We start from the raw sequence: 21,936 nt of genomic DNA on the forward strand, positions 1-21,936 counted from the left end.
GCGCCCGCCCCTTCCGGCCGCGCCGCCCGCCCTGCGCTCCGCGCCGCCCGCCGGGCACTGCACGCCGCCCGCCCTGCGCTCCGCTCTCCCCGCCCTGCGCTCCGCTCTCCCCACCCTGCGCTCCGCTCTCCCCGCCCTGCGCTCCGCTCTCCCCACCCTGCGCTCCGCTCTCCCCGCCCTGCGCTCCCCTCCGCCCGCCTGGGCCGCTCGCGGGCATACGTGGCCGTGCGAGCGCCGGGGAAACGGGCCAGGGCACGGTGGTGCTGGGCTGTCCGCGGCCCGCCCCCGGCCGCCTTCCTCCCGCGCCCGCAGGGGCTGGGCGGGTCTGAGGCGGCTCTTTGGCCCTCCGGGGAACTGGGAGAAAAAGGCGTTGGACTTAAACCGCGTCGGGTTGCTGGCCGCGTGGCAGTAAAGGTGCTCCTCTGTGGTCGACAGGATGCTGAGCTGTATACTTGGATGTTACTAAAAAGCACACTTTGCTCAAGTTGCTTCTGAGAGGTGCAGCCCCAGTGTCCCAGTTTGTTCACCAACTGCTTCTCCACTTTAGTAGCTGTTTAAGTGATGTTAAGGTTAATGTAAGGCATTCCAGAGCTCTGTGTAAACCCCCAGTTGTGTTACACTCGGTAGGTGAGGTAAATAGGGGTTGTTTCTCTCCCATGGAAATCTAGTCAGTTCTAGAGCAGCACTAATACAGCATTTCTTTCAACTCAACTCCAAGCTGTAGCTCTCACTTCATTATGTGCTCTTTAAGTATCTTCCCCTAAAGACTTCTGTTCTGCCACTGGATTTACTCAGCTGCTGTGTGCCATGTGTGTGTCAGGCAGTGAGGAGATGGATGATAGGACAATGGCTCTCTTGAGGAGGCACTGGTATCAGATAGTTCCTTCATTTCCCCTTTCCCATGTCATAAGAGCCACCATGACTGCGCTTCCACAGCTCTTCATCAGGGAGCTGGTCCCAAAGGGACAAGGAGACAAACATGATATATCTGACCATGGGGCAAGGACCCTGCCAGCCAGGACGCAAGCAGGATGATCTGGGGGCAGCTCAGAGTCCAGACTACCAGGCACGTTTCTGGTGATGAGGCAGATCTGAGGACAAGCCAGTGAGTCTGCACTGGTCCAAGATCAGTAGAGTCCATAGCAAGTCAGGACACGGTTGTGGCCAAGCTTAAGGGCAGCATTCCTGTGACACTGTTGAGATGGGGGTTGACACCCTTATGCTTGCAGAACCCACCTTCAATAAGAGAAACCCATATGCAATGCTGATTTTAATTTTAAAACCATTTCGAAACCATTAGTGTAGCAGAGGTATACCTTTCAGTATAAGTTTCTATCTAAAACAGAAACTGGAAGATCATCTTTGTCTGCATTCACACAGAAAAGCAAAACTGCAAGTGTGACACACTGCGAAAGGTCAGGTTACAGAGATAGCCAGTTACATTTCTTTTGAGAACACATTCAGGTTTTGGCATTACAGTCTATATATTCAGTAGGGAATATGCCACAGTGAGAAGGAAGGATTCTAACATATGCATATAAACACCCACACAATGTAAAAACTGCCAGAAAGGCTCACCCACACTATCCTAAATGCTCAACAAACCTGTGTGTGGCTGTTGCATTAATGAAAAAATGCTGGAAATTGACTGACCACTTATGGAAAATAAGTCTTCTCTAAAAACATAATTATGCAGTTTCAAAATTAGTAATAATATAAACATGTCTCAATTTCTAAAAGCAATGTTCACAGGGATAAATACCTAATTGCTCAAAAATGTCATTAACCCTCAGCTCTGAAGTTTTAAACTTGGATTCCTTTGGCTCAGTTAATTTTCCTGAAGAGATGTCCTGAAGTCTTGGGTATTTCATTACCATATTGAATGCAGTACTGCTACAGTAAACTAGTCAAGTTAGTTAGAGAACTATGTATTTTTAATATCTTTTACAGATATTAAGACAAATATATTAAACCACATTACCTGACAACTTGCAAGCGTGCTAATGTCACTTCTTCTATGGCAATTTCCATCAAAGTTTGAAAGTTCCATTATCCTGATACATTCATGTCTACTTAATAACCTCATTCTGTCTGTAAAAGTGATACAATCTCTCTTTCAATATGAATTCTCTCTCCTAAGGGATATGTGCTTCATTTGTTTGTTTGTTCTCTCAAGTGGTTTATTAAAGCTACAAATAGCTTTTGACTAAGAGTACCTTTCCTCAATTACACACTTGATGCATTTTGTAGTAATTCAAGTTTTACATTTATGGAATTAATTTTACCTTCAACAAGTGTTTGATTAAGGTCAAAGTAGAGCTTTCATAGTTCTAACCACAGAAAAATTGGAGGTTTTAACTGTAAAATTCAGAAGTAATTTTATACACTGCTGCTACAAATTTTATCATTAAAACATCTTGAAACTCCAGATGAGAAGAGGCAGTTCCACTGTTCCATTTTCCATTCCTTTGTAGTATTCCTGAGCACATATTTTGGGTAATATCTAAGTATTGTCCAAACAATTTGCTTAAGTTTAGACAAATGTGTATCCTAGCTTGTGTGAAAATATGACCCAAGTAAGTAGCCAAGCAGTCACAAAAGCCTCTCTTCTCTCTAAAGGTCTTCCTGGCTGAAGGTGTAACTCTCCTCTGCCTCTGCCACTGCCAGCATACCTTAAATTCCTTCCCTTATTCCCACTAAGGCTTGAAATACCTTGTGGAGGAAAATTCCAGATCGGTGATCTTGGTAAGAGGCCTTTATAGGAAAATTCAACAAACTGACTTTTAGCAAGCATGTAATATATATAAAAAAAATACTTATAAATTTGAAATGCTCAAAGCAGCTTTTTTGGAAGCAGTGGCCAAAAGAGGCCAAAGATCAGCAATAACTGCCTAGGTCTCCCTGAGCTCAGACAACTGTTTAGATCTGGTCTTCTGCTGGACTGGGCAGTTTCATTGCACCCCTGAGAATGTTTCAGGGGTTCTTTCTCCTTCAAGCATCTCTCTCTGAGGTACTGCGTAGGGATGCATTTCCCACACCAGCAAGTGTTTTCTATATAGGAAAAAGTTGAAGACTCACCCCTTGCATTTCTTATAAGGAAAAGAACCCAGAAACTTCTTTGCAGTTCTCACAGTAATTGGCTCAGAGCAAGAGATAAGCGTCTATTGGACCTTGTCACTGTTCTTCAAACCCTGTATCTCTCTCTATGGGCTGCAAGCCAAATTATCCCTCCTAGAACATTCAGTATTTAGGAAGGAGCACTAAGGAAGTAAAGGCTTTTCGGAGTGTTTTTTAGCGAGCTGTCCGAAGTTTCTTGAACCCCTGTGCGCGGCTTTTCTTTTGTTTTCTGTAACGTTTGTTATTTTGTTATTTTTCCTTATTAGATCTTTTCCTTTACAAAACACCTCTGAAGAGCAGTCTCGCTAACTAATTTTAGCCACTTCTCTGCAAAGGCTGGACCCTCAGAGATTGATACATTAGCACGCAGTTTATAAGACTCTGGCCACATGCTAACCTGTATCAGTACTGACCTTCTGTCTTGGTTTAGGAAGACAGGTATCTGCTAGGTAAAATTACAATCAGAGGCTCTTTGGCAAAGATTTGGGAAATAGGAATAGCAGTTCTTTACTAGTATGTAATACAAAGCAAACAAACACAAAAAAAAACTCCCCCCCCCACCAAACAACTACAGCATTAATGTCAAACGACAACAGTACCAAGAACCTTGAGGGCTTTGTTTCACAAAACCCAGGGCAGTTTGGTTTCGGTGTCTCTGCAGGATCTTCAGAGCACCAAGCTGGAACAGTGGAAAAGTCCCGGGCTGGGAGCTGGGATGGCAGGGTGTCTCGGCAGGCAGGGGCAGGATGTCCCGGCAGCGCAGGGGGTGCAGGGTCACGCTGCAGCAAGAGGAGCAGCGCCGAAGAAGCCGAAGGCGAGGCAGAAAAGCGGCCCAGCTTCCGCGAGTGGCAGAGAAAAACTCAGGATTCAGGTCGAACCGGTGATAGTAGATTTCCCAGGACTGGATCCCTTTGGCCACAGTGAAACTCCTCCAGCCAGCAACAGCCGTTCTCCGCTCGGCGTGCTTTGCGGCGGCTGAGCTCCTCCAGGAGCGGCAGACACGCGTCTCCCCGAACGCCGGAAGCAGAAGAGCCCGCAGCTGCCTCAAGCTTTGTCTTTTACCTGCGTTATCTCCCCCTTCCACCTTTTGTCCACCTCTTTGTTTCGGTTAAGTACTCTCCAGTATCCAACACTTGGTCTCCTTGGTAACTTGTGGGGAAAAAATTCTTTAGAGAAAAAAAAGGAACAAACCTAACCCCCAACACCTTCACACTGGAGCCTGCTCAACTGACAGGACCGTTTATGAGGCAGAATCCCCAGTCAGCCTAGAGGAATACCCACCCCAGGTTGAAACAGGCAAGCTGGTTTTTTCAGTGTTATAAGAACTGAGAGGTGATAAGGAATGTGTGATTTTAGCCTATTGCTGAGTAATTTCCTGGAGACTATCCTGAGTTCTCTTGTCTGCTGACAGCATCAGCTCCTTCTTCCTAGGATGTTTCTGTATGTAATAAGTTAATATGCAGAATGATAGGAATGCTACCAAAACCCAGTTTTCCTTGTCCCTGCAATATTACTTATATTTCTCAACTAAAATATCTGGGAGAGGATAATGTGACCTCTTTTTTTATACAGTTAATTTATCACTTCATTACGAAACAGAAAATCTTCCTTCCATCCTGTCATATGCAGCCATTAAATAATCTTTCTTGACTTACACACACAGCCTGTCTTTTGTTCTTATAAGGTAAAAAAAATTATTAAGTTGAAGTTATCAGGCACCATGTTAGCATTTGAATTCAAATCCTCTAAATACATGAGTATCTAGCATGTTGCTTTATAAAAATATTTATTTACGTGGGTGTGTTTGCGTGTGCATGCCTGCAAATGTATTATTTGCAAGAAAACAGGAGAGAGAGGGCATAGCATGGAAACATAACATCATGAAATTTTATTGGAAAAGGTGTTTAGGAAAGCAAAGGGTTTTTTTCCAAGGGTTGTTTTTGGTTGTGGTTGGTTGTTGGTCGGCTGCTTGGTTGGTATTTGAGGGGAGAGAATAATGAAGATATTCTTTTTCTTCATACTTCAGCATTTATTAGAGGAATTTCTACAAATTTAGAAAATGCAAGTTCCTTTAATTTATGCCCTTTTCCAGATCAAATGGTTTAATTTCAAGCAGGATTACTCTGAAGTTAGGAAAAGAACTTAATGAAAAAATATTAATAATGAGTCCTCACTTTTCCCATCTTAAAACAGTTCAGGAAAAAAGACCTATGTTATAGCCCCAAAACTTCAAAACTTGCATTCTTATCTGAACACCAGTGTGCCAATACCAAGTGGCTGTTGGAAGTGTTGAGTTCCCAAAATTTGTCTAAAACAATGCTAGCTTCAGACAAACTTTACTGCCTCAGTAAAATTTGGATTGGGAAACTAGATCCCAGTTTTGATGTGGAAAAAAATCAACAGCTCATTTTGAATATAACTGTGTAACCTCATGTCTTAAGTCTTAAGGAGAGAGCAATCAAAGAACGGATATGAGGAAGTAAAATAAATAAAATTTTTCATTCATTATACAACTTCCTTGTGAGGGGAAGAGGAGGGGCAGACACTGATCACTTCTCTATGGTGACCAGTGGCAAGACTCAAGGGAATGGCCTCAAGTTGTGCCAGGGGAGGTTTAGGCTGGACATCAGGAGAAGGTTCTTCACCCAGAGGGTGGTTGGGCCCTGGAACAGCTCCCTAGGGAAGTGGTCACAGCACCACTGACAGAGTTCAAGAAGCACTTGGACCATACTCTCGGACACATGGTGTGATTCTTGGGGATGGTCCTGTGCAGGGATAGGATTTTGACTTGATCCTCGTGGATCCCTTTCAACTCACCTTATTCTGTGATTCTGTGATGATCACGTTTTCCTGCTCACTTCATGATAGTTGGGAAACATTTGAACGTATATTTATCATTACAGCAGTCAGTAGGCTGAAACCAGGCTTAAATCACACTCTTTTGGATCTTTATTCAACAAAGTAAGAACAGTCCTTTTCTGGCCATTGACTATTACATGAAACTCCTCCTGAAAAATGTGTATCAACAGGTATTTTGAAATGTAAGCTGAACCACTCAAATATTAGCAAATTAATCCAGGGTTTGGGGAGAAACTTAATTCAGAATTAAATGTGCATGAAAATGTTAACAGGTTAGCTAGAAGCAGCATTTTTAATCCAGGTTACAAAAAAGGACTTTGTAATGCTTCACCTTTTACTGCTTCTTCCATTGTAGCTTCCGAGACAATGCATTCCACCCAGCTACAGCTGTGTGTAGGGTTAACAACTTACACTTGTGTTCAACTAAAGAAGCATTTCTCGTTGTGGAAAGTGTTTAATCTGGCTTTCCTTTGTCCTCTGGAAGAAACTGAGCAACTGCTGCCAGCTCCAGGGAGCATGAATAGGTAAGTACTATATTTCCAGAAAGTTTGATTAACTCTGAACTAAAGCAGTTCTTCCTTAGAGGCATATTGTACTCAGGAAAGCCTTGAAAAATGAAGGATCCACCATACTTCTTCACTGTTTGTTCAAGTGATTAAGCAGTTGTTTTAAATTTTGTCATCTATTCTCATGTATTCTTTAATCCTTTCTCTGTTTAAGTTTCCTTTGTTTCCTTTTTTCTCCTTGAGAAGATTATCACACATCACAACCATATTTTGTATCAACTTTCTTTTCAATAGAATAACACTGGAAGATTTTTCAAGCTTAGCTAACAGAGTTACCCCTCGACAATTCCCTTTTCTCTTTCAGTGCTCCCTTTTATTCCTATTTCCTTTCAAAATTTCAAATTGAGCATCAGACTCACCAATGCAGCATTACAAAGCTAGGATCAGTGTTATGCTCATCTCTGCTCATATGTATTCAGCGAAACCTTAGAAGCAGATGATGAGCTTTTCCCTACGATTTCCAGTATCATTGCTTTCCAGGGACTTGTGTTGTTTTTGCCCTGAGTACTAGATGCAAAACCCCAACACTGTGCTGACCTTGTACACAGACAGTGGATGAGAGCCAAGCTGCAGAAGAGGCCAGGTTGCTCTGCCCTTGTCAGGGTTCACCCACAGGCTGACAAACACAGATTTGATCAACAGCAACTTTATATCTTACCTCAGGGTCAGTGATTGAAAGAATGGAACCTCTTTCCTAGTGACTCCAACAAACAGAAATTAACAGGGATTTTTTAGAGGGACATTTTTTATGATCTCTTACTAAATCACTAGCTAAAAGCTAAGCATAAAAAACATATTTAAGAATAATACTATTCAGATGGAAAGCATCATGGTAAATATGAAATACACTAAAGTGAGATTAGGCCTTTTGTTATTCCAAGCAGAATACCAATTAACCTATTTATTACACTAAGGTGGTAAAATATAAATTATTTATGAGGAAATGAATTTGTTTTTCCTAATTTTGAGCTCCAGTCATTACACATTTGGCTCTGCAGCCACAGCTGCTTCTTTTTTGGAGAATGAATAGCTGAGAAAAAACAGGCCAAGTAGAACACAACTCTGATTTCAATTGCAAATACTTTGAAATTTAAATAAAGCCAAAGAGACCCAGCAGGTAGAAACACTGTATATTTTTCATTGCTCCAGTGAAAACTCAATCACTAAGTTAAAGCCAAACTCTCAAGGTGCTACAATTAAACATATTCCATAAGATGATGGCATGGATGAGATAGTGCAGAGCTGTCACCTCAAAGGACCCTCCAAAGAGAAATGAGAAGCAGCAAATATTTTGTAATAGCACTGAAGGAATCTTACTGGATTTAAACAGACTTCAGATGTACTTGTTCTCCAAGTGATAAAGGGCCATACTGAAACATTATGGCAGTAAACAAGAATGAAGAAGGAATGGGGAGAAAAGAAGATAAATAATACACCCCCCCCCAAAAAAAAAAAAAAAAAAAAAAGGAAAAACCTATGATAGCAAAATCATTCTAAGATGTGAGTAAAAGTTTGACATCCCAGCAGAAATTATTGGTGATGTCACTGGCTTGTAACATTTTTTGACTGGACTATGTCAATATAGAGAAGTATTCATGGGAGAATAATTATCTAACAAATTAGAATCAAACAAATTTCAGCACATTGTGCATTTCAGACCCCTTAGGGCCTGACTAAGGGACAGGCTAAGTTAACTTTTTTTTCTATTGGCCTTTCATTGACAGCAGTAGAACTATTCAATTTGCTGTCACATGGAATCTGGATTAGTGCACATCCAGATACCAATACCAATTTACTCCAGCTGTTATCCAACCCATTATTTCCATGTCTGTTTAGAAACTATTTTATTTTTTGCGGACTTGTCTATAAAAAGAAGCTGAACCAGCTATTGGAGTGTATATGTACTAGGCCAGCTAAAAGAAATATATTCCCACAGTTGAGGTAATTCACATCAATCCTGAATTCTCACTTCATGGCTGTTTAGTTCTGGGTGCTGTCTGTCTTTGTATGGAATCATGACATTGAAAATGTGGAAATTTTGAAGAAAAATTAGTTAATGCATCTATCTGTCTGTATATGCTAGAGGCATGGAACCTTTAAAAACACAAATCATTGTATTTTTCAGTATGGGAAAAAGAACCTCAGCAAGACAATGCTCTGACTGAATCCTAAATGTTACTGTTTTCAATACTCAAACAAACTAGTAGAAACTGAGACTGTGCAGGGAACAGTTTACAAAACAAGCCAGCCTATGCATTTGAGAATAAACCTGCAGTTTAAACAAAAATATGAGGCCACAAAGAAACCATCTCTCATTGCTGATATCACCATCTAACTTCATTCTTAGAAGATCCATCAAGATAACTCTGACCAGGACACTCCACTCCAGTCTAATTTGGATCTGCACATGTTGTCCAACATGCTTTTTGCTGGCTACTGAATGGAGGTTGCACTGGTGTGATTAACAGAACTCACGCGGGGAACAAGTGACATTGGACTGCTTACGGCAAAGAGCAGCCAGTGGAACCTTGAGAGCCACTGCTGTGTCTCTGGAATGCAGTCACTCTCCTCTTCCTTCTTGGTCTCTGAACACTTGCATTTTAAGCCAGTCTGGGCAGAACTTTACAGCTTATTTTTGGCAGCATGTGAAAGAGCTTGTTGTCAAGCCTGTAGCTTCAGGTTGGTCAGCACAATTTTCTGAAAATTTGTACAGTATTCAGTCTTTATTTTGTGCCAAGTATGAGCTGACTGCAGAGGACTACATTGCACTTAGAGCAACTGCACTTCAGCTGTCATGTTCCAGGTGGAGCTTCAAATGTTTACAGATGAGACAAGTCTTCCACAGTTCAGTGCATGAACACCTTAAATCTGTCCCTCTCCCACCACAGCAAAGGTAATCAATTGGTGTTGTAGTGTACCTGATTCCCCCCCGTTCTCCCTCAAAGTTGGTCTTGCCCATAATGTTCCTGCCACCCGTCCTGTCCATCAAGTTGACCCTGCCCTTTGTTCCTGACCCTTCTATGCCAGTCCTCAGTTATGCCAACCCCCTGCCTATCCATCAAAGATCACCCCTTCCCCTTTACCCAGAATGTTCTGTGTTCCACGTCACCTGGTTGGTGCCTGAGCTTTGTATCCTCCCCTTTATATGCACCATTGGTTGGTGTTATTTGTACCTCCCATTGATTTTCCTGCCCGCTGGATACCCATTGGTTGTTGCTTTGTTCCACCCACTGTACCACCCCGTTTAAAAGCTGCTACACAGTAGTGTCTGTTCTTCTCTCCCTGACTCTTTTGATGTTAATAAGCTTGTGGAAACCTCCCAGAGAGTGCCTCCCTTGCCTCCTTTGTCTGGGTCCTTGTCATCGATTTCTTCACACGGTGTAGGGCTGAAAGCCCTAAAGGTTCGGCATTGGCACCGTTTGTGCCCTACCATTCCTCACGCTTGCCGTTCAGCTCCTTGCTCCTAGCCAGAGCTTTAGAGACCAATAGGAGCAGAACAACAAATTGTTAGCTCTGGAGCAAGTTAATTGTGTGCCCATGACATGCTGCAGCCATCATTAAGTGGAGACTTTTAAAGTCATGTGCAAAATATTGAAGAACATTAGCAAAGACCTCTAAGAACAAAAGGGTAGAAGTACTGATGGTTTTTACAGCTTTGACATGTAAAACACGCTCAGTAGCATATATTCTGCTAGATTGTGTGAAGAAACATAATGTACTCCATCAAGTACTAGTCTGGAATGAAGAACTCATAATCATTATACATATATGCAATTCAAATAGAACATACAGCAAATAAAGTTTCAAACATTGAATTAACATACTATGCTGGTTTGGCTGGGATGGAGTTAATATTCTTCATAGTAGCTATTACAGGGCTGTTTGCAAATTTTTACAGGCTGTGCTCAAAATGTGTTAAGATGTCTCTCTGCATTATTGCTGAGCAGTGCTTACACACCATCAATGCCTTTTCTCCTCCTCACCCCACCCCACCCCACCAGTGAGGGGACCGGGGATGCACAAGGAGTGGGGAGAGGACCCATCCAAGACAGCTGGCCCCAACTGGGGGTCAGCACATAAAGGTGGAGGGAGATTGAAAGGGGGGATATTTGGAGGGGTCGCATTTGTCTTCCATAATAACCAGGGATGGAGCCCTGCTTTCCTGAAGGTACCTGAATACCTGCCTGCCAATGGGAAGTGGTGAATAAATTCCTTGTTTTGCTATTCTTGTGTGCATGGCTTTTGCCTTACCTATTAAACTGTCTTTATTTCAACCCACGAATTTTCTAACTTTTACGCTTCTGATTCACTTCCTCATCCCACTGGGTGTTGGGGGGAGTGAGTGAGCAGCTGTGTGGGGCTGAGTTGCCAGCAGGGTTTAATCCATGATACATACCGAATGCAAAAACACATTTTAGAACACAAGATGGATATTTAAGTGAAAGAATTGTCTTTTTTCTGACCTCCACCATGATTTAACAACATAGAGGCAATGACATACAGCAAATATGCTCAAACTGACATGAAGGTAGATTTATAACAGTGCAGGCAAGGCCCTCGAGGAATATCTGCAGCAGATTCACAATCCTGGCTCCAGTGTTGTTTCAGTCTTAGCAGGAACTTGGTCTTTGTAGACAAGAGATGTTCATGACCATTTACATCTTGTCCCGTTGATGTTGGTATTGCCCTGTTTATACCAACTCCTGTCTACAGCCAAACTTCACCTTTGGCTGTTGCCAGACTTTTCTCAGGCCTGTTCCCAGTCTGAGCAGGCACTGGAGCCCTCTCAACCAGGCACTGCCGTTGTCGCCGTGCTCGGGGCTGAGCGGCAGTAAGGGAGCATCACTGTGCCTTCTCCACAGCCCTGCAGTTCTGTCCCCGCGGGCTGCAGGGCGGAACGGGAGCGGAATAGGAGCGGCCGGCACCCTCCCCGTGCGCTGGGCGCGGGTGCCCCCGAGCGGCTCCTCAGCTGGGAGCTCGCAGCAGTGATGGAACAGCACAACCCACTGGCACAGGAATGACTTTCTAAGTGGCAGCTTTTACAGTATTCTTCTAATTCGGAGTATGAATGTTATGTTGAGTCAGTAATTTTTCACAATAGCCACCGAGTCACAAGAATATCCGATTGCTCATTCAGTTTCTGCTTGTGCTTGTGTTTCTCCTCCCCTTTATAGCCTATTCTAAACCACAAATACAAGATGGGAAAAATTAAACGTTCTCACTTCAAAGCCTTTTTCTTGATCATCTCTATTCATCAAATTTATTTTTTGCAGCTATGTATAGACCTGGCTGATGTTACACTTCGAGATACAAGAATTAAAAATGCATCGTTAGGAGACATACAGTGGCAAATTATTGAACTATACTTCAATTTCAAAAGGCCCAGAAGATCCACATAAAAAAAAAAAATCAGTAATATGAGCAAAGCTAGAAAACAGTAGTTGTTGAGAATTAGAATAGCAACTCAAAGTAAATGTGAAAAGAATTGCTGATGAAAGATACAACTGCCTTTTTCTTGAAGAATTCAAACTCTTATGAATTGCTGAGTAAATACTTGCAACCCATGTCAGACACTTCAAACAACTTCATTCTCTAGAAAAGAAGTTCAAAAGGAACTTCACCAACAGTTTCACATAGTCTTAACTTTCTCCTGCTTACTCTGGGAAAATCAGAAAGGCTATGCTCAGCAGTATGTCATATCCCATTTTCCACACTTTTTTTTTTTTACACCTTTCTGCATTTCTAGTGAAGATACTTGTTAACTGTGTTTCTTTTCCGAAAATCTTTGCAAGGTTCCACAATTGTATAAAGTTACAGATTATTAAAAACTGGAACAGGTGACACCACACTATAGTCCACTGAGAGAGAGAACCACTTTAGAACCATGAGTCCACAAAATTTTTTATTAAAATAACAGCAAGTTTAAGAAATTGATGCAATGCAAAGAAAATTTAATGATTTTTCATCCTTAAGTATGTAAACTGCATTACAATCCTGACATGATTGATGTAATACAGGAAATTGTATCCCAGATGAATGTCAAAGTTAAAGACTGGCATGCTGAGCAAGGAAAGTTCTTATTCTTTGCAAGAGCTCTTTCTTTACACTGTCTGGTACCAAAGCTGAAACACAAATAAGAAAGCAAAAAGTAAAAAAAAAAAAGACAAAATAAAAAGTATTCTAAAACCATATTTTTACAACAGCCATTTCTATTCTTTCATTGTTCTTGCAATTCTGTTAATACTGTAAAGTAACTGAAACAACTTCATTTTCATATAGCACATCTGTATTTTTCCCATTTAAAACAGAGTAAAATTGGGATCTATTGAGAACAATGTTATTACTGGTAATTTTTTTTTTTTTTTGCCCATTCATAGTCCAGAAAATTGGAAAGTTTGAGGAAAAGGATTATTCAATGGCAAACAGGATATAATCGCCAGAACAAATGTGGTGATCCTACATTTTTCTTCACAAATTTAAGACAAAAAAGTCTCAACCCTGGCCTCTGAGTAAGGGTGTCATGCAAGCTATTTTGAAGGCCTGTTTTCATTTAGAACTTAATGAAGTTTCTACCACTAACATCAAACCCTGCTAGAGAGCCCGAGAGGAACAATATAAAGAGGACTGCAGTTTCCTTAAATGATTTATTTTTTTTCCTATCTCTATCCTATGTCCTTTACTCTTCCCATTCCCATTACATTAGAACTGTTAGTTCTGATTTTCCATCTTAAAAGATTTGGAATTTTCAAACATCTGTGTTGCATACACAGCTCGGGACCATTAAGTCAATTATAAAAATGAATATAGACATTATTAAATAATGTAATCTGAAAAAGTAATCTGAAGGCTGCTATACAATACAAATTCATGTTTAATTTGTAGTTAATATCAAGCTATTAACATTTTCCTTGAATCCAACACAGGCAAGCTCATGATACTGCTTTCAAAATATTAATGAAACAGAGATAGGTATGTTTATTGATGTACTACTCCATCCACATTTGCATTTTCTTACCTCTGCCTTTGGGAGTGATTTCTGCCACCAAATCATCGACAGTAACGTGCTCTAATCCTTTTTCTTTAATGACGTCTGGGGAAGACCAAGACCGATACTTTAAGTCTCTTAATCCATTCATAAAATGACAAAACCTGCCTACATAGTCATGAGAGAATATGAAGTAGCATGGGACCTAATATAAGTTATTAGCTTAGTACCTACTGCACTGTACAGTGGATTTTTGTCTCTCACTCAAGCCATAGGTTTAAGGATGGGAACTTGTCACTACTGATGCATCTTGATCAGCTCATATTTTAAAAAAAAACATTAGAACATTTTATCTCATCTGTGCATTACCAGATGTGCCTGTTAATGGAGTGCTGGAGCAGTTCACAAGTTGGCTCACTGATCTCTTAAAACACATTATTTACACAGTAGTAAGAAAGATGCAGCTGGAAAAACACTTTGGAACATACAATAAAGAAGAGCAAAGACAGTAAGTCCTTACTATTCTTCCAATTGGTTTACACAAGATTTCTGTACATATTTCAGCGAAGTCAAGAAGTATGTCAGAGAGAAAGGAATAAATCTATAGCAAAATAAAGGCTATTATTAATACACATCAGTATTAAAACAACTCTTATAGTGCCTTGCACACTACTGAAAAATGCACAAGTCAAAGCTGTGAAGTAATCTCAATTCAGTAGCATGTTTAAACATAAGTGTCAAGTTGCCAGGGATACATGTCGGAGTCCAGGGCATTCCTCTGGATGCCCTGGGAGGCCAGAGACCTGAGCAAGAGGGTTTGAGATCTGTTCAGGGGGGTTTGGAATCTGTACAGGGGGGTTGGAGACCTTGGCACAGAGCTCAGGAGGACACTGCGTTTGACTTCAGTCCATGGGAACAGCTTCCAACATTGAGGGAAGAATTACAAACCACAAAGATGTGAAAAAAAAAGTAGTTTAGTATACGATGAAAAATTATGTAGTTTTGAGTTTTAGAATATAGGTCCATGGGGGACAAGATGGAGGATTTAGGGTGTTGCCCTTAGTTCTTCCTTCTTCTCCCCTGGCCTCCATCTTTTGGTGACGGTGGCACAAAGTAGTTTAAGGAGATTGGATTAAAGTTGACCATTTTAGTATAGGTGATAGGTATTGGAATTTAAGTGTAAACAGGTGATATGTAACTTTCTGTATAAAGGGACTGCGACATCCCACTGTGGGGGGAGTCATCTCATGTCCTAGCTACTGTTCAGATCTCGGCTGGGCACGGAGAACATTTTAAGATATGAAATAATAAACAACACAAAATGTCACGAAAACTAGACCTTGAAGACTCCGCTTCTTTCTTGCAACCTGGCTTGGGGCTTTCAGAGGGAAAAAGACTTTTTATCATCTTTAAGCTCGGGTGCGGAGACCAAACCCGACAGATTCATTCCTCTTGCCCAGGTCTTCTTTAAACTGTCAGTAAAGCCGTAAATCTGGGGCTTTTATGTGGCCAGAATCTCAGTTGACTACAAAGGAAATTAATTAATTGACCACTGTACCTTTGCAATGTGCCTTCAACTGATCCTTCCAGCCACATTCAATTAACTTGGCTCTCAGCAACTCTTTAAGGCTGTTAAGACAATATAAAACTTGTTAGAACAGCAAACATTCCTGACAGCTTAAATACGCTCCACTTTGAAAATCAAGCCTACAATTACTACCCAAGAGCTCCCAGACCAGCAGCAGAAATGGCTGAACAGCAGGTGAATCCAAACCCAAATGAGTTCCAATTTCAGTTTACCATGTTGGACTATGAAGATTTGGTGCCTCCAGAGCTATCTCACAGAACAGCTTCAGGGAATGTTGATGCTGCAGCCAAGGAGAAGAAGGGAGAAGCCCTCAAACTGACTGAGTCTACTCTGGTAGCATATGCATGCAAACTTTCAAAACCGGAGTATTTCACCTAATACCACATCTTGAAAATAAGTAAAACCTTCTCCCTCACCTTTTGGGAAGAATTCTGCACTGCTCAACTGCAGCTTTATCTCCCCACTTACACATTACCTCATTCTGGGTGAAAATGAAAGATCCTATATCTTACTTTCCTAAGCATGGTTAGCTGTGTGAGCTTAAGCAACAAGGATTCAGGCATTAATGGAAAAGACACAACAATCTGCCACAATGAAGCATCTACTCCATATATCAAAATAGAATATTGAAAGTTAGCTAAAAATGTGAAAATTAGTATAAAAAAAAGAAGGGAAGATGAAAGTAAGATATGATAAATAACTTTAATATCTTTTACTCTTCTCTCCGTTAGCTAGCAAGCCTGTTTATCCTGTACTATCCTAAATAACTCTAGCAAAACCCTGTTTTTATGAAAGGATTGCAGCAAGAGGCAGAACAGTGTAGGTCTAATCCCTTTTACTCAGTGAATTGTGTAGGGGGCAGCTGAACTAATGACAAAAAGCAGAGTAAGAATACAGGTGAAATTGGCTGCCTTTGGATATTTCTCAGTTCAAGGAATACAAGTGCTCTGCTTCTGATCACAGTACAGCTCTGATAAAGCTATTTATAAGACAGCTTTTGATGTCCTGATAAAACCCTTCCCATTCTTAAATTAGCATAAAATACATCTCAATACCATTTCACGAAATTGCTTGCTTTGCTGATGCTCTGTGCAATCTCCAAGAGGATGGTCACAACCAGGAAAGATGTAGAGCAGAGATACCACATCAGGGTACAAAAGGTTACACCAGGTACAAGGCTATGCCATGACCCAGGAAAAAAAATTTCTTCTCATACAGGCCTTTAAAAATGATGGAAATAGAGCTTTCGGTGCATGGTGTTGCAAGCACAGTGAAACAATGAGGGAAATGTCATAAGCACTCTAGTGATATGTAAATACAACGTCAACAGAACAGACTGAAGAGACAACAGTAGGCCAAAAATATTGTGCAATTTACTTGTTTGCCTTTATTGGGATCTGTACAATGACTTGCGCAAGTGCTGCTTTATGTATTCTACTATGTATTGCTTTACCTAACAAGAGAAGAGCTAAAAACACAAGAAAATCTTAAAAGCAAAAAGGAAAGTTTTGTTTCATTTTCCGTATCAGGAAATAACAAGATTTAACTGCGATAAATTTTATGGAACAATGATTCTTACATGAATTTAGGCCGTTCCAACACAAACTACCTGCATAAGAGGAAGCTTTAGAGTTCATAAACCAATTACCCCATCCTTTATATCCCCACTATCTCTTTTCAATTGGAAAACTAAAATAAAACTGTTCAAAAGGCGTTTTTAAAAACAGTTTATGTAACACTCAAAACTTTCATGTGCAAGCATTTAAAGAATTTAGAGTTGAGCTTATTTTATTGAGTTTACTTTGCTTCTAGGTGCAGTACAAGTTTGATGCATTTTCAAAGCCTCTCACCGGCTTGGAGTAGGAAGTCAACTTACCGTTCTCGTTCTCCTGTTTCTATTAGCTTTTGGTTAATGGTTGCTCTCATCTGCGCATCTTTATTCATTTTGGAAATCTAGGTTTTCCACAAACCTACACAGAGCAAAGCAGAGTTTTGACAAGTGTTCGTGTCATTAACTCAACAACAACAACAAAAAAAGGAGTCACCAAAACAGAATGACGTGCAGTGTTCTGTCCACTGACACATCCCCGCGGTTAATGACCGGAGCACCAGTGTGTGACCGGCTCCGGGGACGAGCTCGGCACGGCACGCACCCGGCTGTGGCTGCCCGAGCGCCGGGCACCGCCAGGTCACCGGGCCGCCTGCGCGGGCACGGCCCACCCTCTCCGGGCGCGGCCTCTCCGCAGCCCGGCCCTCCCACCCGGCCCCCCCCCCCCGCGCCCCTGGCGCTCGGCCCGCCCAGCGGCGCCCCGGAGCGAGGGAGCGGCGCGGGGAAGGCCCGGCCCGGTTCGCTCCCGGCTGGCTCCCGGCTCACCGCCCGCCGCAGCCCCGCCGGTCCGTGCAGCAGAGGCGGAGCCGCCTGCAGGACGCGCCACGCGCCGCCAGCCCCACCGCTCCTGCGCGCGGGCACCGCCGGGAAACGTAGTCCGAGCTCGGCGACTACAGCTCCCAGCGCGCCCCGGGCGCACGGCTGCCTGCGGGCCCGGACTACGACTCCCAGCATGCACTCCGGCGGCTGGCGCCGGCGCACCCTCTTCCCGTGGTGCTCCGCGGCCGCTGCCGCGCGTTCCCCGAGGGCCCGCGGAGTTGCTAGCGGTTCCCGAAGTTTTCCCGGAGCTGCGGGATGGCGGGCGCCGCCCACTGTTCCCTGCAGGCCAAGCGCCTGCTGCTGGACCCCAAGTTCGAGGGATACAAGCTGTCGCTGGAGCCGCTGGCCTGCTACCAGCTGGGGCTCGACGCGGGTGAGGAGCGGGCGCGGCGCGGGGCTGATCCCGCCGGGCATCCCTTGGGCAGCGCGGGGGGGACGGAGCCCCCGCGTTCCCCTTCGTCCCCTCGCGGTGCTCCTTGGCCGGGCAGCGGCCCTGGGTGCAGGCTGCCCCGAGCTGGGCACTGCCCGGCCCGCAGCGCCGCGAGTCCCGCGCCTCTCGGACGGACGGCGGGGGTTTCGGAGACCGAGCGCTTCGTCTCGGCGTGTCTCGTTACGATCGCTGCAGCTGGCCAGGGGCCTCCGCCGTCCTCCCCGCCTGATGGCTTCTGGTGCGTCGAGGTCTCTCACTTGTCACGCCTCTGCCTTGTAGCTGCCTGCTCCTGGTGCGCTGAGTTCCTAAATGAGTAAGGAAACCTGTGTCCTAAATCTGGTCTTGCTTGTGCAGACGAGGTGAGGCCAGATGACCAGCTGAGGTAGTTCAAAGTGAAGTGTGAATGGAGCACATGGGGTTTAGAAAAATACAAATGATAGTAACATTTTATGCAAACTTCAGCAAATTAGCTGTTTTTCTTTCTTACTCTGCCCACAGTTCAGAGGTGGATCTTCATGCCATGTGTTCCATGCCCTGCTTTCTCTGCCAGGCATCATTAGTATTTGAGATCCTGGTCCATTAACAGGCTAATTCATTGACGAGTACATTAGCACAAAGTCCTGTTGGATATGTGCCTACAATCTTAGCCATGCCTTGAAATATCTCAGCATTTTGCATTTACTGATTTGTTATATTCAGGTCTTTTTGAAAGGTGAATGAATTAGTTTGATTTTCTTTGTAAAGGTGAGACAATAAGCACGATTTGTGTGGACTGATCTCTGTATATTTACTGAATGATATACCTGTCTACAGAGTTACCCATTACATGTTACTTTAGTTTTGTGTACAACATAATTGTACTCGTAGTAGATCAGAAACTTATGTTTGCCATGCTGAATTGTCAGCATTAGGAAGGAAGGTTTTAGATAAATTTTATCTTGAAGGTTAAGTGAATGAGACTGTGAGTGTACCTATGGTAGGACTGGAAAATTTAACGAGAGTAACGTTTTTACTGTGAGGCTGCTTTTGATGTCAGAAGGCCGCCCAAATGCAGGTGAGTGGGTGTGGGTTGTAAGTGTGGGGCAGTTGTGTCAGAGACAGCAACAGTGTAGCCTTGGTGCACTCCCTTGGCTTGTCTCTTACTTGCTGTTCTGACTATGGTCAAGCAACCTTTGCGGTCTTTGAATAGTCAGTTGTGCGCCTGTTCTAAATAGGTGAGGATTACAGATCTTCATTAAAATACATGAACAGTGGAGTTGCTACTGGAGAGATGGATCTATTCAGTTCTTGTCCGTTCAGATATTTTACATAATGGTTACAGTAACTCCTGTAATAGAGGATTGGTATGTGTGACTGCTCTTTTCTTTCCCGACTTCCCACTGCACATAGACACTGCCTCATTTCAGTCTAACTTACTCAACTGTCCTACAGAGTCACTGAATGACTTTTTGTGTTCTGTGTGCATATACATTGATATAGACACTGGTCCTCTGGAGAGTGGAAAGCTTTTATTGTTGTTCTTGTGTTTTGGAATTAATAACAGGAAATGTATCAGGCCTTATATATCTGTCTTCCAGATGTTTTGATTGCAGCCTGCACTTTGGCCATACAGCTGTGTCTTTCTCCTTGCTGGTTTTTTTTTGTGTCCTTCAAGGCAGTTTACTCACAGTGCAGAGATGTTCTGCACCTGACTTTTGTGTATCCCAATGTCAGTGATCTACACATGTGTTAGATTTAGGGTATCCTTCCAAAACTTGATTTTTGTGTTGTACAGGAGTAATGGGTTGAGTTGTAGAGGCTGTGGATGTTGTGTAGGCTGTGACTTTTTCAAATTTTTTCATGGGAGAAGAAACCAATTTTGTGTGGGAAGGCCAAGAACTTCTGCATTCCAGCATTCTTGTGTGCAGATTCAAAGCCTCTAGAACATGATGAGGAGCTTAGTAGTTTTTGGGTTATTAAATCAGTATTTGTCACTGTGTGAAGAATTTAGTTTCATTTCCTCAAAGTGGGATTGAGTGCAATAGCTGAAAAAAATCTCAAATGCTTAGGAACACTGTCAGTATAATTATTTCTGGTTTTATTCACGGCTATTTGCAAAAATATTGTAGTAGAATCTGGAAGATTAATGTAAAAAGGCAATTGATTTTTTGTTTTACAGAAAATATTTAATGAGTGTTTGTCTCAAATGACCTGAGATTTGTAATTCTGCCTGTGTGGCATCTCAAATTGGTGGCAGTTAAGAGGAATATGTGAGTTTTAGAATACTTGTAATACATAACAATAGAAAGAAATAAGTGCTTGTTCTTAAGTAGAACTGCGTTTTAACTCAGCTGTAGTTGAAGTCTTTATTAAGTGTTATTACAAACTTGCATAGTGAACTTTGGAGTATCAATCTTCTCTCAATATTTCTCTCTTTTTTTTTTTTTTATTTATCTATTTTCATGAATTTCACTGCTAGCTATAAAATAAAATGACCAAAAAAATTGCCCTGGGGAATGGATTCAGTCTTCTGCCCCTGGAGCAGGTGGATAGCAGCATGTGGTGTGTGACAGCTTGTGGTGGTTGTCATGTTCCTGAGGACTACAGTCAGCTTCATTTTCTGACCATCATGTAAAACTTAGTCTTCAGTTCTAATATGCCTTCAACTGGTTGACTGTGGTTGCCAAGAATTTGCTGTGGTCAGATGTGTGGTTGACAAAGAAATGCATTTTAAGAAACTTTTTATTTCTTAGATCTGCGATAGAAGGTGATTTTTCTAGTAAATTTTTTTTAAATGTATGGTCACAGTGAAGAACAATGGCTGAAGTGCAATACCATCCCTCGTCCCTCTTCCCTCTCCTCTCCTCTCAATTTCCTTCTTCTTCTTTTATTTCTTCCTTATTCCAACCCATTCTGTCCGAGTTAATGGTAAACTCACACAGTCATTTGTTTTCTCATCTCTCCTTCTGGTAATATATTTCAACTAGTAATGAGTCCTGTATTATTATGCTTTTAATTCCTAGCTCTTCATTGTAAATTTTGTCTTTCTCCTTACTTTTTTTTTAGTTTATTTCCTTATTTTCAAATGTTTCCTTTGCATTGAGCTTTGTAATGCCTTTTTATTAGATCACGAAACATTTAGGAGGGACAAATGAGCATCTTGTATGTGGTTATCTCTTCTGCCCTAATCTGATCTCAGCAGAGTCCAAAGCTGACACTGTGGGGCAAATCCTTGTCTCCAACAAGGAACATGTCCAAGCTGCACAACATTTTTAAAGAATTGAGACCTTTGCTGTTTACTGGTTAGATGTCTCATAATTCCTTTTCCTTTCCATAAGCTTAGAATTCATTCAGATGTGGGTGTCCCTGATCCCTTTCCTCTCTATCGTGTCTCTTTGGCAGGACCATTGTACCTGTAATGTAGTAGTGGATGCTTTTCAATATAGCTACAGCTGGAGGGCAGAGTAAACATTTGCTCAGAGATGGAGCTGCTGTTGCAAGCAAGGGGAATGTGCAGAGAATGCATTCCTTTGATCACATGCATTTATCAATTTTATCACTTTTTTTGAAAAATTATGGTAATGCATGCTGTTTAGAAGGTCTGCTTCTGTGAAAAGCTGCTCATTAGTAGTGCTACATGGAAAACATATGTTTGTGACTTTTTATGGAGCAAAAGGCGCTAGTATATTTCGAAAATTTACAGAGATTTTCATTTGCATTTTCCATTTGCATTTGAGAAATTAAATATTAAAAAAGTGTTTAATGTATGGGAAACAGTAAGAAATTGAGAGCTTTTTCAGACATTTGCAGCTGTAATTCATAGAAGTTTTGGTCTCAGGCACATGTTTACTCAACAACGAGATGCTGCCTTTAACAATAAAAACATGGTTTTTATAATGAAAAGAAAAAGCATTAATGCAGTGTTAAAAGGATCTTTGAATACTGATACTAGAAAACAAAGTATCTCTTCCACTAACAGACCAG

The 21,936-nt window shown here is 42.1% G+C and overlaps 2 protein-coding genes across 4 annotated transcripts in view; one reads left to right on the forward strand and one right to left on the reverse strand.

The window, feature by feature from the left end:
- Positions 1-10,975: 10,975 nt before the first annotated feature.
- Positions 10,976-17,593, reverse strand: ENY2 (ENY2 transcription and export complex 2 subunit). Of its 2 annotated transcripts, none has more exons than XM_066177305.1 (5): positions 17,490-17,593; positions 16,992-17,085; positions 15,086-15,156; positions 13,558-13,632; positions 10,976-12,664 (listed from the first exon to the last, which is right to left on the reverse strand). In XM_066177305.1, exons 2-5 carry the CDS (start codon positions 17,057-17,059, stop codon positions 12,588-12,590), a joined length of 291 nt encoding a protein of 96 aa, XP_066033402.1. In that variant the 5' UTR covers positions 17,060-17,085; positions 17,490-17,593; the 3' UTR covers positions 10,976-12,587. The 2 variants fall into 2 exon arrangements, with proteins under 2 accessions (XP_066033402.1, XP_066033407.1); XM_066177310.1 differs by lacking the exon at positions 17,490-17,593 and adding an exon at positions 17,269-17,293.
- Positions 17,594-17,733: 140 nt separating this feature from the next.
- NUDCD1 (NudC domain containing 1) overlaps positions 17,734-21,936 on the forward strand; it is a 37,236-nt gene continuing 33,033 nt past the window's right edge. The window contains exon 1 of one of the 2 annotated variants that reach the window (XM_066177319.1): positions 17,734-17,916. In XM_066177319.1, coding sequence (XP_066033416.1) covers positions 17,799-17,916 — 118 coding nt within the window. In that variant the 5' untranslated portion in view covers positions 17,734-17,798. Of the gene's footprint in view, positions 17,917-18,267; positions 18,287-21,936 lie in introns of those variants that run through there. The other variant, XM_066177327.1, reaches the window with a different exon arrangement.

The sequence above is a fragment of the Chamaea fasciata genome, unplaced genomic scaffold (assembly GCF_029207755.1).
Source record: "Chamaea fasciata isolate MVZ Bird 193981 ecotype frontalis unplaced genomic scaffold, bChaFas1.0.hap1 SCAF_1, whole genome shotgun sequence".
Taxonomy (NCBI): domain Eukaryota; kingdom Metazoa; phylum Chordata; class Aves; order Passeriformes; family Sylviidae; genus Chamaea; species Chamaea fasciata.

Excerpts from the sequence above, each read along its gene's own strand:
- ENY2 (XM_066177305.1), bottom strand. The coding sequence starts at position 17,059 with ATGAATAAAGATGCGCAGATGAGAGCAACCATTAACCAAAAGCTAATA. Across the intron at positions 15,157-16,991 it reads GAAACAGGAGAACGAGAACG|CCTTAAAGAGTTGCTGAGAG; the intron begins GTAAGTTGACTT and ends TTGTCTTAACAG. Across the intron at positions 13,633-15,085 it reads GTTGAAGGCACATTGCAAAG|ACGTCATTAAAGAAAAAGGA; the intron begins GTACAGTGGTCA and ends GGTCTTCCCCAG.